A 17,938-nucleotide genomic window follows, 5' to 3' on the forward strand; every position below is an offset into this window, starting at 1 on the left:
TTGCAGATCACTGTATCAGGGGATGTGTTACATGTGTGGGTAGTCACTGGAAAATACTGACACAGACACAGAGCACTGGTGCTGATATGAACTGAGGCACGCAGATTTAATTTCAACACAGTGCTGGCACTAGGGTACCAACAATGGTAACCCTAGTGCCACATTTAATAAATACATCAAAACAAAACAAAGCTAAAAATAAATGTTTGCCACACAAAATGGTGAACGCTAGTCCCACTAAAAGGAACGTCCCGCTCCAGGAACCTACTATTCTATGTAACCCTCTCTATACTGTTTTGGGATCCACATCCCTTAAGCTGACCTACCTCTGTTCTGTTGCTTCCGAAGTCCTGGCCTCCCAGGGACTCCGGGCCTTTCCGACAGTCCTGGCTGGGCAATCGCCTTCACAGGCCCCATCGTGCAGTTAAAGGGTTCTGTGGTAGTAGCTCCTGCAGAGCGGACACTCCCCTCTTGGATGTCAACAAACACAGCGCCCGTCTGTGTGTCAGTGGCATTGCAATTGCCCTGAGCTGTAGCACAGCCGCTTTGAGCTCTGCGCACGCCCCCACCTCCCCGCCCCAGCCAATCCAGACCTCCCGATCAGCTTAGCTCAGGGCGAGCCTCCTGCTCAGCTGGTTGCTTAGCAGCTGATTTCTCCCAGGCACACACACTTGTGCAGGAACCAGTGACCTGGCTCCCTGTCATAATCACTATTTTTATTATATATACAGTATATTTTGTAACAAATTTGTAAATGAACTATAATTAATGGTGGATGAACAAATCTTACCACACGGTCATGTGATTGCTTACAACCAATCAGAGGGCTTAGTTTATAATACATATTCATATAATTCATATAATACATCTTTATCCTTGACTTCATTCATTCATTGTACAATCCAAAGGAAAATCAGGGAAGAGAAGGGCATTTGAGCTGGAAATTCTGCCATGCAGTGTACATTTTGCTAGCAACAAAAAGATAGGAAATACTGTTAAAATGACCACGCAAATTCTGAATGGGGATTCAGTTAGGTAACTCCTAAAATCTTTCTATACAATGTGGTCCATTGTAAATTACACTTTTAAAATATGCTCCCTTGTTCCTTTGCCCAAAGGCAGCAACAAAGGGACCATACTCAAACAGAACGTGAGTTTAGGGTTACAACAGAAAAAACAAAGTCAGTCAAGTCCATCCTGTTATTACTAATTTGCTGTTCCCCCTAACGTGTAATCACAGGAACAGTCCACCACATGTCAACCAGGAGTAATGTATGGAGGGATTATGTCACAAGCATGAGGTAATGAAGGCAGTGTAGGTTTAAGCTGCGAGCCGCTTTGCAAGAAAAAATAGCCCTGTACAGTTACCATTTCCTGCAGTTTCCCTCAGCATGAAAGAACACTGTGTTCTCCTGAAAACACACCAGCATATTCAGACCTGGTGTAGGGGGCTTGGTATGTTAAAAAATCTGAATTTGATTTTCAAAGAGCTAGAAACTTAAAACCTTATTAAAGCAAGCAAGGATCCCCTATAAAACAAGCAGCGTTCTTAAAAAAGAAGAAAAAAAAAAAGTAAAGTTATTCTTTCTACTGTTGTGATGGTGTCCAACGTTGACAGGCAAATAACTGCTATCGTGGTCGAATATTTTTGTCCACCTTATGAGAGCAAATTAAGTATTATGTGGCTTAAGAGTAAAACTACAGAAACGTCTTTGGTGACACTTGGTTTTACCCAAGTTATAGATGGCATTATCAATATAATAATATATAATAATAATAATGAAACCACACATAATGATTGTGAACATCACAAAATGTATACTATGGTAAAGTGTAATGTTTTAGCACCTTTGAAATGCATGCGTCTGGTGTGGGGAGGGCCGAGGGAGAGACATGCGTGCCACTGATCGGATTGCTGTCCCTCCTGTCTTTTCACACAGGGCTGTTGGACTATTGGCTAAATAGAAACGCCAAGCGCAGTCATCAAGACTGTAGAAGGAGAGGAACAGTTTCGCAAATACATTCTTGCAACTTTCTTTTAGCTGCCTCCTGTTACACTTGTAGATGTCATTCTCATGATTTTTTGTTTTTCATCAGGGTTTGTTCCTAATAAAATTCCATCTTGAGTGCCCAGCTCTGTTCAATATAGTTAGGGCTTCTGATTTTCGGTTTTACCCGACTTGACCCCTTCCCCCGTGAAAAAAAATTAAATAACCAACAAAAAAAAAATAACTTACCCAGTGCACTTGGGCAATGTCCCTCCTTCCTGACTTGTATCTCTCATTGATTCATTCTGAATACTTTAAACCCACCCCAAATAAATGTACTAAATGTAGCTGTAACATGCACATTAAGTAGTGAGCCTAACGTGCACCATAAATCTAAATTCACTGTCCTATTTACTAACAGAGACCACATTAATTTACATGCACAATATTTGGCTAATTTACACACCACAGCGTGCACGCTACATGTATTGTGAGCGATAATTTAATGTGCATCATAATGTCCAAGACTTACCTGTGACCACCGTGATATCAAAAGCCCCAGCAGTCCAGGCGTATCTTTTGGTCAGTGGCTTATTGTGAAAGGGGGCTTACATTGACTGAAGATTAGCAGTCAACAGACGCAGGGGACAGGCAGAGGTGACGCAAACTAAACCTGCATGCTGAGGAGTTAGAAATTCTAGTGAATGAGGTTGTTTTAAATTATAATACCTTGTTTGGTCCAGTGTTTTATTTATTTGTACCAATGTAATGAACTATAATATACAATCTAATAAATTATTATTATAATTATAACACGTTTATTCATGCTTAATATAACCTGTTATATTTATGTTATTTACAGGTAATGTTCACTGCTCTATATGAAAACTTTAATGCAGGTAATGCCTCCATGATGCCAGATAGATTTTAGCCCAGAAATATAGGTTTAAATAGTGCGCCTACCACTGGTTAAAGCCTGGTTTCTAAACAAACAAATTATCACTCACCTTAAGGTACGCACTACGATTATCACGCTTTAGTAAATACGGTGTGAATAAAGCTCATCTCATTATTCAGAGCTGGGTGCCTCATTTCAATACATTATCATGCATTACCATACAAATCACATATTCATTCTGATTACCTGAGTGTGCCTCAATAAAATCAGTGTGCGCCAGAATATGCATACTATTTCGTGCAATAATGAATACAATTGCAATAATAAATACAGAAATCATAAACGTGCACACTAATTGCAATTATGGTGCACCATAATGTTTAGTGCCCTTTCGTAAATGAGGCCCATATTGTGACAAAACCGAAAGTAACCGAAAACATTTCATACAGTATATAAAAAGCAAAAGCCCTGGGAAAAAAAAAAACAGATTTACATATAACTCAAAAATAGTTGTCTTCTAGGATATATTGTCATTAGTGAACCAGTGGTCCTTGACTTAGCAATGCAGACATATGCAACTTAATGTTACTCAACTCAGTCAGCTTCCAGAAAGATACAGCCCTTCCTCCAGAGAACTTCAAAATCAGGGCTCATCTGAGTGGCTTCAGAGCCAGCAAGCATGCAGTACCTGTCACATGGTAAATATACACATGTACTGTAAACTGAAATTAAATACCTGCTTCAACCATCAGAGGATGGTGTAGTGGTATATGAGGATCAAACCCTGGTCCGCAGGATTAAGAGACCAACATGCTGGGTGCAGTGCCTAAAGAGCCTGTCTCCCTTTGTCAGAGCAGAAATATGCAACTCTGTATCATTACAAGCCAAGTTTAGCTCCTGTGCTTAGAATTTTCTCACAATGTGTCTGCTTTATTTAGTTATTGTTCCTAATAAAGTGTCCAAAACTGAGTTGTCTGCAAGTAATTGTTCTATTAAAATAAAGTATGTGAAGTAAGTATATTTAAATTGGGGATAGGATGTTTTTTTTTTTTTTTTAGAGAGAAATCTATATTGATGATCCAAGAAAAACAAAAGAAAGTAAAACTGTTAAAGCAATTGCTATAAAAGGCTACCATAGCACTTCCTTGCTAAATACCAGCAGTGGGCCTGGGCAGCGTCTGCAAATAGTTGTTCTTATGAAGCCAAGAAATGAAAACACCAGCAACAGTTTGCTTCTGCTTTCCATGGGAATCAACTCCCAGTGCTGTAAGAGTCTGAGTGGCCTCTGCTTTGATGCTGCACTGATTGATTGGAGCCTTCAATCCTATTGGTGTGAATAATGTAGGTTTGTTTTCTACCAACTTGAACAGTTTTCAAACTGATGACTGTAAAACTGTAAATGCTTGATACAGTCACTACAGTTCTGGGGTTTGTTTATGGTAATCAAGTTTAGCATGATGCAAGTGGGATGTATTATTTAAATCAAAATATATTATCTATCATCCCTTGAATAGTAATATTTATACTTAGGGGTGTCCAAAATGTTTATATTCAGCGTGCGCTGGGATGTTGAGTCGAGAGGCAGTGTACAATTTTTGATTTAAAAAATGATGACACTTTTATATAACTTCAGATAGTCACATGCCTTCTGAAAAATAACTGTAACCACCAGAGATGTCATTTTTGCAGTAAAGGTTTTAGGCACATGCAACCCATGCAATTACATGGGACACAAGGCAGCAAGGGACCCCAGTTGTCATGGCTAAGTTCCTAAAAAAAACATATTCACCTCAGGTCTGCAGCAGAATGAATTACTTGTTAGCCATTTTACTGTTCTTTTTATCTAAGCCACAAGCCATAAACAGAAAAAACACAGCGTTAGGGGTTTAAAGCCATGCGCAAGTTTATGTCAGTATGTGCCTCATAATCATGTAACGCACGTTTTAAGCTAAAGACAGTAAGACATTTAAAAATGACTATTTTCGACACACTACAAACAAAGTTTGCTTGCGCGTGCCGTCAGTTCTGCAAACTTGAAGGGAATACATGTATAGATGTCTCACAAGCGTAGGGCTGCATGTTTGATGAACCTGGAAACAAATTAAAATAAATGCGTTTCCTCGCCTCTTGAGATGCTCAACTACATCTACAGGGAAATTTGCTGGATCTGTATCCCAACCTCAGTATTGCCTCGCATCAGCTTTTGATTGTGCCTGTCACAGTAGCGTCGGGAGAGAAGCTTTTCTTGCCTGAACATTAAATTAATCAAAATGTATTTACTTACTTTCTACAATGTCGCAGGAAAGTTTGACTGGACTAGGGCAGATATCGATCGTGCTCCAGATTTGCCGAACACTAGATTATTCAGTTATAATTGCAGACTCTGTCGCTGCGAAGGAACGAAAGGTTAATTTTTAACTGTCTCTGAGTGTTTTTTTTTTTTGTGATTGCTGTAGTAAAATGCACTACATTTAATAGTGTTGTTGTTGCCCTGTTTGAAAGTCATGGTTTCGTAGTGTAGTATTACTAGTAAGAATATGTAATAGGGGCCTGTGAACAGGCTGGCTGTAGGGGTGACATCAGGCCAGGAAATGAAACCAAAACAAACAGCAACTGCGGGCGATACTGAGATGCTGCGGCGATCAGTGTTTTATCAACACAGAGAAAATAAAAGGTTAAACAAAACAGCACACGGCACTTGAGGCCAAAATAAATAGACAAACAAAATGGACTAACACTAAACAAACAGTGGACTAACAGACAAACAAACACGGGGAGTCCGAACAAACAAGTATCGTGCTGGTCCTTGCAGCACGAAATAGCAATTGTATTATTTATTTTATTTACCCTTTTAATTAATTCCCCTCTCCACTCACCGAACACACAACCCCGAGTGAGTAAAACGTGCATCTATATATTCTGTTGTGCCGGGATTCAACTACTAATTAATTATTCACTTGAATCCCAGCACGTGAACTAATTTGTGCAATCCCATGCACACATACTATTACATACTTTAAATGCATGTGAAGTGATTATGCAATCCCCGTGCCTAAATACAACTATCTATTTTAAATCAGTCGTGCTACACAGACCCATTTATATTCCGTGTACCAATACCTATACACCAACATTAACACACCACACGCATCACAACACATAACGCACACATGGGCGGGGCACACTGCCAAAGTACTTTACTTAAGTACTTTATTTTTGGGATACTTGTACTTTTACTCAAGTACGTTTGTTTCGAAAATATTGTATTTTTTACTCCACTACATTTCTCAGAAGCATCTCATTACTCGTTCTTTCAGCACATTGACTCTTGCACTGGCCAGGATTCTGATTGGGTAAAGCAGAGCCGCATGCGCAAAGTGTCTGCTTACTTTGATGATGACATAGTGTGTTGATAACCAACCAGAGGCAATTTTGATTTTTAAAATAACCAATCAACAAACACAACGTTTAGCTGCAGAGTATGCATTAGTAGTTTATAAGAGTAACAGGAATCCACAAGCAGTTTCAAAACAGGATTTCACATTTTTAACATTTGATCCTAGAATTGTTTCATGAATTGTGTTTTATTTATGGTTAAAGGTTGTGACAAATTTAAATTCCTGATTTGAGATTTAAATTAAGCATTTGAGCCATAAGGAGTGGGCTTAATCGTGTGGTAATGCCCGCTTCGTGCAGTTACACGCCCGAGCCGAAGGTGAGAAGGCTCCTGAGGGCTCAAATGCTATTAGAATATGGATACGTTAAACATGGATACGGTCTGTTAAGGCAAGGTTTTTTTATCACTTAGGAAATCCATGAGCCAATTAAGATTATGATCCTTTTATGAGCCATAGAGCAAAAAAGATTCTTATCAAAAGTGCCTATTATCACTTTCCTATGGTGAGTAATTACATTTTGAACACATAAGGCCTGCTTCTGATGTCAGCCTTTTTATGTACGCTTTTGGAGGGGAGGGGGGAGGGGGGAGGGGGGAGGGGGGGCAGGGTCTTGAAAAAGAGCATGCAGTGTACGCGTGCTGTAATTGATCATAGTTATGGATGACCCCTTAGCTGAATGCACATAATGCATATTTTTATCACTTTTAAATCAACTTGGTAATTGTGACGACAGATTGTGGCACACATTAGATCACATCATGAAAACTTTTCGTGCGCATCAGCTGTTTGTTTCCAAATAAAGCGCCCTACTGTAACAAAGTCACGTTTCTGGCTGGACAGGTAGAGCGAATAGCATTGCCGGTATACTGAGGGAGTGCTCTTTAATTGCCGGTATACTGAGGGAGTGCTCTTTAATTGCCGGTATACTGAGGGAGTGCTCTTTAATTGCCGGTATACTGAGGGAGTGCTCTTTAATTGCTGGTATACTGAGGGAGTGCTCTTTAATTGCATGGTGTGACATGCAGAACATGAGTGTTCAACTTCTTTTCAATCAACCATTTATTAAGGCATTTTTACAGCTAATCATCTTGGCTCAACAATACACCCCCCCCCCCCCCCCCCTTCTCTATGTATCGTTGTAACAGGTAGCATTGGCTGATGCACTGCCATTGCGTATTCTGTCCCCTGCCGGTGAAATTAGATTAAAAGCTTGAATGCAGAGGAGCCCAACTGTTTTGCATAGAGGTTAAGACACACTCGCATGCGCAAGGTTGAGATTTGTGCCCAGTCTCCACCCTCTTACATAGTCACAAACCCCATCACACCAAAACACACTGGTAAGACTTCTAGTCAAAAAGTTTGTCAAATAAGTTTTCAGTTTTTTTTCAGTATTTTGACGTCTTACGATTTGAGGGTTTTATAGTTTTGGAGCAGGTTAATGACCTTTTGATGTCCTGAACAATAGGACAATATATTACATTTGGGAAGAAATCATTTCTTGTCGACTATCAAGCCCTAATTTATATAATTTTGTATTTCTCGTAGATGAGACAGAGGCGCATATTGACTATGAAGACAAGTTCCCTGACGAAAGGTCGATGGCGTTTGAAGATACCGATGAGGATGAGGATGAGGAATTTGCTTTTTCAGAGCACGAGGACACTGAGCAGGAAAGAGGGGATGTGAAAGAGGGAGAGGTGGTGAAGGAAGAGGAGGTAGAGGACTTCACTGAGCGGGAGAACCTGGAGCCCACGACCCCTACAGAGTCTCCAGTTTCGCTGCTGAGTCAAAAACACCTCTTCTGGTTCCCCTCCGAGACCTTCCACGAGACTGAGCAGCCAGAGGAGCCCCAGGAACCTTCCAGTGAAAGCACCAAAACCGAGTTCTATGAGGGGGACAACTACATTGGGGTGAAGTCCTCAGGCAGCGAAACCGGGGGAATCAAAACCTTCGACAATAATGAGGACTTCCCTATTGACACGCCTTTGGAGCCACACAATGAAACCAAAACCACGAAGGAATCTGTAGCCAGCACCGATGAGTCCTGGCTGGATGGCTACCCAGTCATGCAAGAGGTCGAGGAAGGCGAGAAAGTGGATGGCTCCATGGAAACCGAGGAAGGGGAGGGCGTGGTCACGACCGACCAGCCAAACCACGTGGAGATCAGCAGAGCCGACACCTCAAGCACCAGCCCGACCACCGACTTCACCCAGATAGTGGCGGGACCCACCAGGCAACTGGATTATGGTGACAAGCCTGTTCCTGTGGAGCTGACCCCAACCTCACCCCCGGAGAACGTGAGCGCCAGCAAAGGCATGGACGACATGTATCGCACAACCACACCATCCAGCATAGTCATGGCCAACACTACTACCACGGAAGAGACTATCGAGCAGCAGGAATTCCCGGCAGTACCCACCGACACCTGGGAAACAACTGAGACTGTATACCCCTTTATCAATCACGTACCAGTGCCAACATATGCAGAAGATACCACCGCGTCTTACCAAGAGCCTATAGAAACTACTACCAGATCACCGGACGGTTTTGCAGGAACGTCCCTTTACGATGAATTCACACAGAAAGGGAACCTCACAGACGGTACTGGAGCCAAGTTACTTCCAACAGCAGAAACGTGTGTGGGGGAGGACTGTCCCCAGCCTAGCAAAGGCCCCATGATCGCCATCATCCTCATTGTCATCTGTTTGTTGATATTCACCGCCATATTGGCTGTCTGGTGCTACAAGAAAAAACAACAGAAGAGCTCTGTTTATAAGATGAATGGGAAAGGCCAGACCAGACACCCCCAGCACATTGAAATGCAACAGAAGGTCTAACTTTCTTTTTTTTTTTTTACTGGGCCAGCTACTAGCTGGAGCTGATTTACAAAGCTACTCAAGCCCCCAGTGGATGCCTAGAACTGACTCTTTCTTTAGAGACAAAGGACAATGTGGTACCAAGAATTTGTTTTTGTTTGTTTGTTTTGTTTTTGTTTCCAAAGGTCAAATGTTGTCACAAAATGGTTACAGCACCTTATATATCAAACACATGCATTCTTACACACATGCAGATTTATTATCTCAGTATTAGGTTGTACAGTTCAAGACAAGCCCGAAAGATTCAGAGACAGTAAATAATAAATGGGGTGTGGCTTCAGAGGCCTTGTTACAACTGTTTGATGGCTGTTTTTAGGGCATCTATCCAACACCTTTTGGGAGCACTAAATCTTCAGTTCCACAAATAATAAGCAAACCTGATTTTTGGAAATAAATACTATAGTTAGATAAAGGTAAATTAATGTACAAGCAATCAACATTTTTTTTAAGTTTTCTCTTTAGAATATTGCCAAAGAAACACTGCTGTAGGCAATTGGATATAGATTATCTTATAGAAGGCATAACATTTTAGAATGTATAGATATATGTTTAATTCATTTTTTTTTTACAAATTCACAAGTCTGATGATGAGCTGAAATACATTTTGTGAAGACCTGTGACCTTTAAAACCTTCTGTGTTTTAAATGATCTATGGTAAGGCATACATACCATGCTCAAATAAAATGGGAAATTGATTTTGGTGGGGGTGGGAGGGTACTAACACAGCCCACTCTTGATTGTAAATTACCCATCTCATGGGTTGTGAAGCATCATTCAAAACTAGTCTCTACTTGCGCGCCATTCTTTCTTTCTGTGTATTATTCAGTTAGTAAGTTAATTGTTCAGTTTCTAGAGAACATACTAGCATTGTTTTTTTTTTAATATATAGTGTTGTATTAATATAGATTTTCATTTGTTTTTTTGATAATGAACAAGGTGTGTTGTTGGTTAGAAGCATTTCTGAAGCGATAACAATATATTTTAGCCTGACATCTTTTTTTATTTAAAAAAAAACAAAAAACATGTATGTTGTAGGTTAACAAAATAACACTGTACAACTGAATATGAGATAACAACCAAAATGTTTCAAAATTATTTTTAAACGAGTTCTAACAAAACTAGGATTGAATTGCGTTTAGCCTTTGCAGAGTGGTGATCGTACATAGACCTAATCCTAGCTTTGAATCACAACTTTCTATTTAGTCCTCAAGGGAAAGATTGAAATATAATTCTCTATATACAAAATGTAAATTAAAAGTGGGAAGGCTCGCAGAACATTTAGTACAAAATGAATTGACCTCAGCTGAACTGCTTCAACATCAGACATACAGGGTTCCTCTCCTGAGGCTTTAGGAAGAGCATACAATTTTAATTACAGTAGTTAATTGTCATCTAATGAGTAAACCAATTGATTTCATAGTGTACTTGCCAGATAAACAGTAGTAGTAGGCACTCAAAAAGAGTCCCTTGCTTTTATTTTTTAATCTCTCAACCCTTTTTGACTGTTGGACCCAGACATTACTGGTAAGCTCCCAGCTTTATTGATCTGATATTAATAATCAGATTAAAATGAAAGTTTCAAAATACTTTTGTATAACAATCATTGATATATTGGACTTTGTGCTGAGCAGAATCAGTTTTTGGCCATCGTTTCCTGATTACTTTCAGTAGGAATGCATGCTCTAATCTGGCAAATGCAGGCAGCAGGAATTGCTGTTTTTGAATAAATAAATTAAATAATTGAGGATGGTCATAATGAATTATCTAGTATTGCTAGTCAGCACATTTTCACCACTGACACAGTGTCATCAACAGCAGTGGTTTCTCACAATAAAGACCCCTTGACAAGTACAGTAAAGTAACATTGTGGCTCTATGGGTTGGTATGTGGCAGCAAAGCAGCCAAGGGCCATATCTGGGTGCTACAAAAGTCTGTAAATCTCAGTATCCTGATATTGCAGTGAAATCAGTCAACCTGCATGCAACACACATAATATACAACTACAGCCAAATGTTTTTCATCACCCTATAGAATGAACTCATTTTACTTCATAAAGTTGAATGAAACATGCTGAATAATGTTACGTTAACATATTGAATTACATACCGCTTTGTATTTCTCCATATACTTAACAAAAAACTGACAAAAATTGAAAAATGTGACATGAAATACTGTATTACTATTATGGTTTCCGGTAAACTTTTGTGATATCATTTTGTAGTTTCTTTGACGACAAGAAGTTAAATAAATATCTAAATTATGTTCATGTGTCTCAATCCTAAAATTCTAGGTGATGCAAAACTTTTGGCCATAGCTCTGTGTATATATACCAACAGTTGCTTCTCTTATTATTATAGCCAACATTGCAAACTTGTATTATGTATTTAGATGTTTTATGTTTTATGTGATCTCTCATGACAGACTTGCCATTATCAAGTTGCTGTAAGGAAAAGAAATTCTAACACATTTTTTAAACCGTTTTCTGTTTCCTGTTGTGTGGTACATTACAATACTCCTTAAACTTTTGATCATTGTTCAAAAAACATTTTTTTGTTTTTTTCACATAAATGTGTGTTTATTATAGTTATTTTATTTGTGTTCTATATTTGTGATAACAAAGGGACATAATTAAAATACAATTTAAAAAAAAAAAAAATCAGGAATACAGTTAAGCTCAAGAATTAAACGCGCCTAAAAAAAGAAGCACAGTTCAAAAGCCTACTACGGATAATCAAATTGACAATGAGTTCATATTGTACTCTGACAACTTGCTTACTGATCCAAAATAAAAGAAAAACAGTTATAAAACCCCTGACAGTGTGAAAGGCAGTGTTATTCCCCTCTGGGGGTTGGTGCATTTATTCTGCATGCTGACACAAACACAATCACCCACAAACACATGCACAGAGACAGACCGACCCGATGTGGCACTGGCATGTACTGTAGGTCTCGCCTGCCTGCCTGCCTGCCTGTCCTCCTTCCTGCTGTCGTTGCCATGTGTTCCAGGGCTGCTCACTCAGCTTTCCATCATCGCTGTTGTTTTCACAGTCGGCCGGAGGATTATTTTTTTAAAATAACATGGCAGTGTTATTGCATTGCTGATTGATTGCTAAACACTTCAGAAAACAATAATACCGAAGCTCTGAAAGGCACAGTGGAATACCTCTGGAGCCGATTGAGCTTTGATTTGTCAAGCAGTGTTAGTACAGTTATGAATGTCTTTCTAGTTTTGACCCCACACCACTTCCATGCCTTCATATATAAAGTCAATATGTATTGATTGTGTCTTAGTCTACAGACTGCTATAAATGAATCTGGATATATCATCTTCCAAAAAGAAGCCCTGGAGGTCTTGAATACTCCCACAGCATGATATATAAACTTAGTGTATAAAGTGAAGTTTGAGGTTTTAACATTACATTTTCAACCTTGACAATGTTACAATACCAGGGCAAAAAAGGACATTTTCGGCAGAAATGTGTGACAAAATATTTTACAGAGAGTATCAGCTTCAATCCAAACGTGACTTCTCAATGAAAAACTATATAATAGTCATGTACTGTAAGTGAGCAGCCCTAAAGTCCAGCAAGTTTCTACCCATGAAGACAACTCAAAGAACAGAACTCAAAGACGGGCTCTAATTTTGAACAGGGTGCAATTTGCATTATTGTTTCCTTGCTAGTTCTGTAGCATTGCCAGTTTAACTTAACATAAATGGTGCAAATCCCATACTGCTGAAAAGAGCATTGCTAGTCAATTTAGTTGTAATTCTATTTTGAAAGGTAAAACCATTTTTTTCTTTGCTATACAATACTGTTGTGCGTGTGGGCAATTTATTACAGCAAACTCTTGCTAGTCTGAACCTCGGTAGTCCAAACTGACCTCTAATCCGAAACATACTATCTTAATGAAATACATGTGGATAGAGGCTGCATTAACCTTAATATCATAAACGTGTTTGGTTTAGTGAGTCTAATGCTTGTACTTAGATGTAAAACATTACTAAACAATGCAATACTTTTTTTTTCTGTAATATAACAATTTTAAAATAGGTAAAACGTAATTATTCCACATACTAAATAAAAAGGTATGTGAAAAAGCGCCCTTAAAAGCAATACACGAGACCCTCCAACAAGCACAGGGGAGCCCAACTGCCAAAGGACTGTGTGAATCATTACCCCTAATTCAGCCGTCCGTATCAAGAACTGAATGGAGTGATCTTTAATCTTCCAATTCAAACTGGCTTAACTGCAGACAGGCATATTGCTGCATTTCATTGGCTCCGGATATGTGAAGGCACTAAGACACTAAGTTTATTCAGCCCTAGGTCACCAGTTTTAAAAATACACTGCTGTTGTAGCATGGCAGTCGCCCAAGACACCAGACAGCTGCAGTGAAGGGTTGCTTGTGGGCTTCTCACACTGCTGTGCTACAAACTGCATGAAGACTCAATGTTCAAACATTATTAAATGAGTAAATGTTTTCTCTGGCACAGATGCAAGAGGGATCTGTTTTCAAAAACGAATTTGTCTTTTGGATCACAGAGCTCTGTTTCAAAAAAAAAAAAAAAAGTCTAAAATAGTCACATTTTGAAAATCGTAGATATCTTTGTGGAACAAACGTTACTGCACAAATTTACAACTTTTTGATTTTCTTTTCTCCCAAAGTACTGAATATTCAGTTTTGAAAACTATTCACTTTTGTTCGGCCTCCTTACAAAAATGTGTAATTTACAATACTGGATCCCCCTGTTCTGTAAGACAATGGGGTTATTCTCATAAAAAGGATTACAATAAGAATATTCTGTTCAGAGATACTGTAAACCCTTAAATCTCACTTTTATTTGGGAGGTTTTCCCTGGGGTCCATTGCCAAATTCTTATTTTTTCTGTAGGTCCACCTGTGCAATTTTGCTCACTTTAGGAAACATTTTCCTACTTGCATCCACTTTTAATGTGAGTGGCCTATTTAAACAACTTCAGTCTTTTATATATTCATGTCAGGTAAGTCATTTTTTTTATTTTACCACATTGCCAATGACGTACCCACCCTAGAAGGATGTATTAGGACCTGGTCTGTCCCCAAAAAATCAGTGAAAATGATCTCTTTCTGGTGGTTGACCCTTTTCAAAATGTAAAGCTCTTTTTAATACAGATGCAGGTGAGAGTGCTGCTGGGCCCGGTTCCAGGCCTGCGATGCAAAGGATCTTCAAGAAAGTCAAACGATACTAGATCTCTACCCTTTAGGTCAAAATACAGTCTACAATAGCCCGTATTCAAGCCACGTTGTCTGAATACACAGAGAAGGCAGGATTCAGTGAATGATTTGGAGTCCCCTGTTGCTGAAATTGAATCAACATGCAACTTGTTATCCATTGACAACAGCAAGCTTCAAGCAAAAATCAAAGACCTGGGGATCAAGAGTAGGAGAAACAACTTGTGTATTTTCAGAATTCAGGAGGGGATGGAGAAAAACAGACCAACTGAGTTTATGGCCATCTTATTTCATGAAATATTTGGTCAGAATGGCTTGGACACCACACCTGCACTGCATCATGCACACCATATGTCAGCTCCAAAACCAAGAGAGGGCGAGTGCCCAACGCCTTTAATTTTGAGAATGCATCGCTTTCAGGTGAAAGAGCAGCTCCTGCAAGGGCGAGAGAAATGCTTACTTTCCACAGGAACAGAGATTCAAAAGAGATGTGAGCTTCGCAAGGGGAGTTGCAGGGATTTTTTCTCCTGCAATCATGCCTTGAGAAATAAGTTGTGCTAGCGACTGGAGGAGGTTATGAATAGGCCTAATTATGCAAGGTCACCTACAAGTGCGACATTTTTAAACTATGTTTTCCACAAATCACAATGTTGGGGACAAATTGCATGTATTGGTGAGGCATATTTAAAGATTTTGTTTTAAATGTCTCTGGGTAAATTAAATTCGAGTGGGATTGAAGGTCAATGTAGGGTGGTAAATCACCTGGCCCAGAGGGGTTCCCTGTAGAATTGTATTTAAAGAGATTAACCCTCGTTTATCTCCCTTGCTGAGCACTATGTTTTCCGAATCTTCTACATCTCCGTCCCTACCCCCCCAACTTTGTGTCAAGCCTCAATATCACTACTGTTAAAAAAGAATAAGGACCTGCTTGACTGCAGCTCGTACCACCCTATTTCACTCTTTAACACAGAATTCACGCTGAGGCCTTAGCCCACCATCTTGAATCAATTCTCCTGCCATAATCTCTTCGGACCAGACAGGGTTTGTACTGGGCAGGCACTCGTAGTTTAACCTTCAATGATTGTTTAACATCATATATACTCCTACTTCTCCCCTGCCTGGCTCTTGTTTCACTCGATACAGAAATGACTATTTACCATGTCCAGTGTAACTCATACCCATTTGCCATCCTGCATAGGTTTGGCTTTGGTGCCAATTTTATTTTGTGGATCAAGCTGTTATATATTTCCCCTTTAGCCTACGTCCTATCATACAATCCAAGTATTTCCCACTTCACTGGGGTACGAGACAGGGTTGTCCTCTCTCACCTCTTCTATTTGCAATTATCATTGAACCTCTTTCCATTTCCCTGCGAGGAAATCGGGATGAACAGGGAGTAATTCAGGGGGCTGAGAGCAGAAGGTATCTCTCTATGTGGATTACCTTCTTTTATATGTTTCTGATCTCCTCTCTCCCCATGCCCTAGCTATACAGTCGGCGGCACCTAATCACGATCCTGATAATTGTGATTGCTGCTTAAATGGGATACAACTCCGGGTGCCGGTTCTTCCCAATGCTATTTATATCGTTTAATCGAGCTACAGTATTTTCAAATGATGAACGGAGATCGCTTTTCAGCGCAAGTCAGTTTCGTGTAGCACAGTGCAGTGATTATGTTGTGACTTGCGTAAACCACGTTGAACTCTTGAAGAAGGAGAAATCTCCTGTGGTTTCTCAGGCTGCTGTTGCAAAGAAAGTTGGCATATCAACATCGCAGGTGTGATTAATTTTGTTTAGGAATAAAAAAAAAAAAATGACTGGTATTTTAAATGATGTATTTGACATTTAATCATAATGTGATGTGATTTCATTATTTTTCTTTTCATTAAGAATCATTAAGGTCATCTCAACTGCCTCGTTTAATTGGGACAGCCGCTTATTCTGGATATTTTTCCTTATACTCCCGATAAAGCGGCGCCGAATGTATTACAACAATTTACAGATTGTTTGGCAGATGTCCCTGTGTAAATACAATGAAGTATAGTAATACAATTATCAGTAAATCCATACTGTTTTAAAGTCAGAATACGATAAAGTAATTATATTACTGTATTACGTAAATATTGTAGCGTTTCACGCAATAGGCAGAACAGAAGGAGACAACACGCGTCTTCCAGATTCAAAGCTTTATTTAGGACCTCTTTCAGAGTCCACTGCTCTAACAACTTGATCTGCACCGACCACAATGAGCGTGAAATACCCCCTTTTATAACGTAGCCCCGCCCCTTTATGCTAATCGTGTGCCAGAGCGAACAGCTATCCCATTGGTCCCCAGCCGTACACTAGGACCAATGGGCACACACAACCAACAGCCAATGACAGGGACTAGGGCGCACCATGCGTGCAGGATAGCTCGCACAGCCACAGGGACAGAGCGAACCTGCAACTACAGGTAATACAGACCGGGGGAGAGGAACACAATACAGCGGCATTAACAGCACAGACAGTAGAAACAAAAAGGAATACACTACGCAAACACAATACACGGATCGCTACAATATCTTCCAGAAATGAAACCATTTTGATCTTGTATATATTTTTTGGCTATTCGATCTATCTTAGCAGCTAAAATCTTAGTACAGATTTTGTAGTATACACTAATCAGCTACATCTGCACCAGATTTTCCTGTTTTAAGGAGAAGGGTGATTAAAGTGTTTCTCACAGATGTAAGTATCTGTTGATCAGTGATAATATCGTAATAAATGTGGGTGAGTTTTGCCACTCATCTAGTCATAAGACTGTAAAGCTCAATTGATATGTCATCTGGGCCTGGTGCTTTATTTTTATGAATATTTCGAATTGCACTCAATACTTCTGTATTGGAATGTGGTTTATCCAGATTTATAAATTGTTCTCGTGTAAGTTTTGTCACATTAAGTTTGCTCAAGAAGACTTCTGTGATGTCCTTATCTTCCTGTAATTCAGATTTATATAATGTTAAATAATACCCCTTAAATACCTGATTAATGTATTGTTTGTTATAGGTGTTCCAGCCGAATGTATACATTTTGTAACAAATGTTTTATTTTGTTAATTGTCAAATATTATTAGTTAACTCTTCCAGCTTTATTAGAAGATGAAAACATCCATTTGTTTTTGCTCGTAATATAAGCAGCAGCCCTCTCATTTTAAATGGTTTGTAGTTCTAACTGCAGTTTAGAATGTTCTAGATATATATTTTGGTAACATTTTTTTTAACTGTTTATCAATTATCCTTAGATTGTATAAGATTGCTTTCTTGAAGGTATCCTATGGTTATACCCCTTATAATGCATTTAAATGCATCTCATACTGTCTGAATTGACATGATTTCATTGGCCTTACCTACATTTGTTTCCCAGAATAGATCTATTTGGGCAGAGAGGTGCTTGATAGTCAGAATAATTTGAAATTCAAAGGATTCAAACTATTCAATCAATAGTTTTTACTATTATGATGTCTTTAAAGTTACTAGAAAGTACCTTGTGAAAGTGTTTGTCCTGAATGAAAAAATAATCAATTATT

General features: G+C 39.2%; 1 protein-coding gene across 1 annotated transcript in view; it reads left to right on the forward strand.

Annotated features, from left to right (window-relative positions):
• The window catches only part of LOC117394342 (sushi domain-containing protein 5-like), a 53,428-nt gene extending 41,612 nt beyond the window's left edge, over positions 1-11,816 (forward strand). The window contains exon 5 of the mRNA XM_033992500.3: positions 7,830-11,816. Coding sequence (XP_033848391.2) covers positions 7,830-9,121 — 1,292 coding nt within the window. The 3' untranslated portion in view covers positions 9,122-11,816. The remainder of the gene's footprint in view (positions 1-7,829) is intronic.
• Positions 11,817-17,938: the final 6,122 nt, after the last annotated feature.

This window comes from Acipenser ruthenus, chromosome 3 (assembly GCF_902713425.1).
Source record: "Acipenser ruthenus chromosome 3, fAciRut3.2 maternal haplotype, whole genome shotgun sequence".
Classification (NCBI taxonomy): Eukaryota; Metazoa; Chordata; class Actinopteri; order Acipenseriformes; family Acipenseridae; genus Acipenser; species Acipenser ruthenus.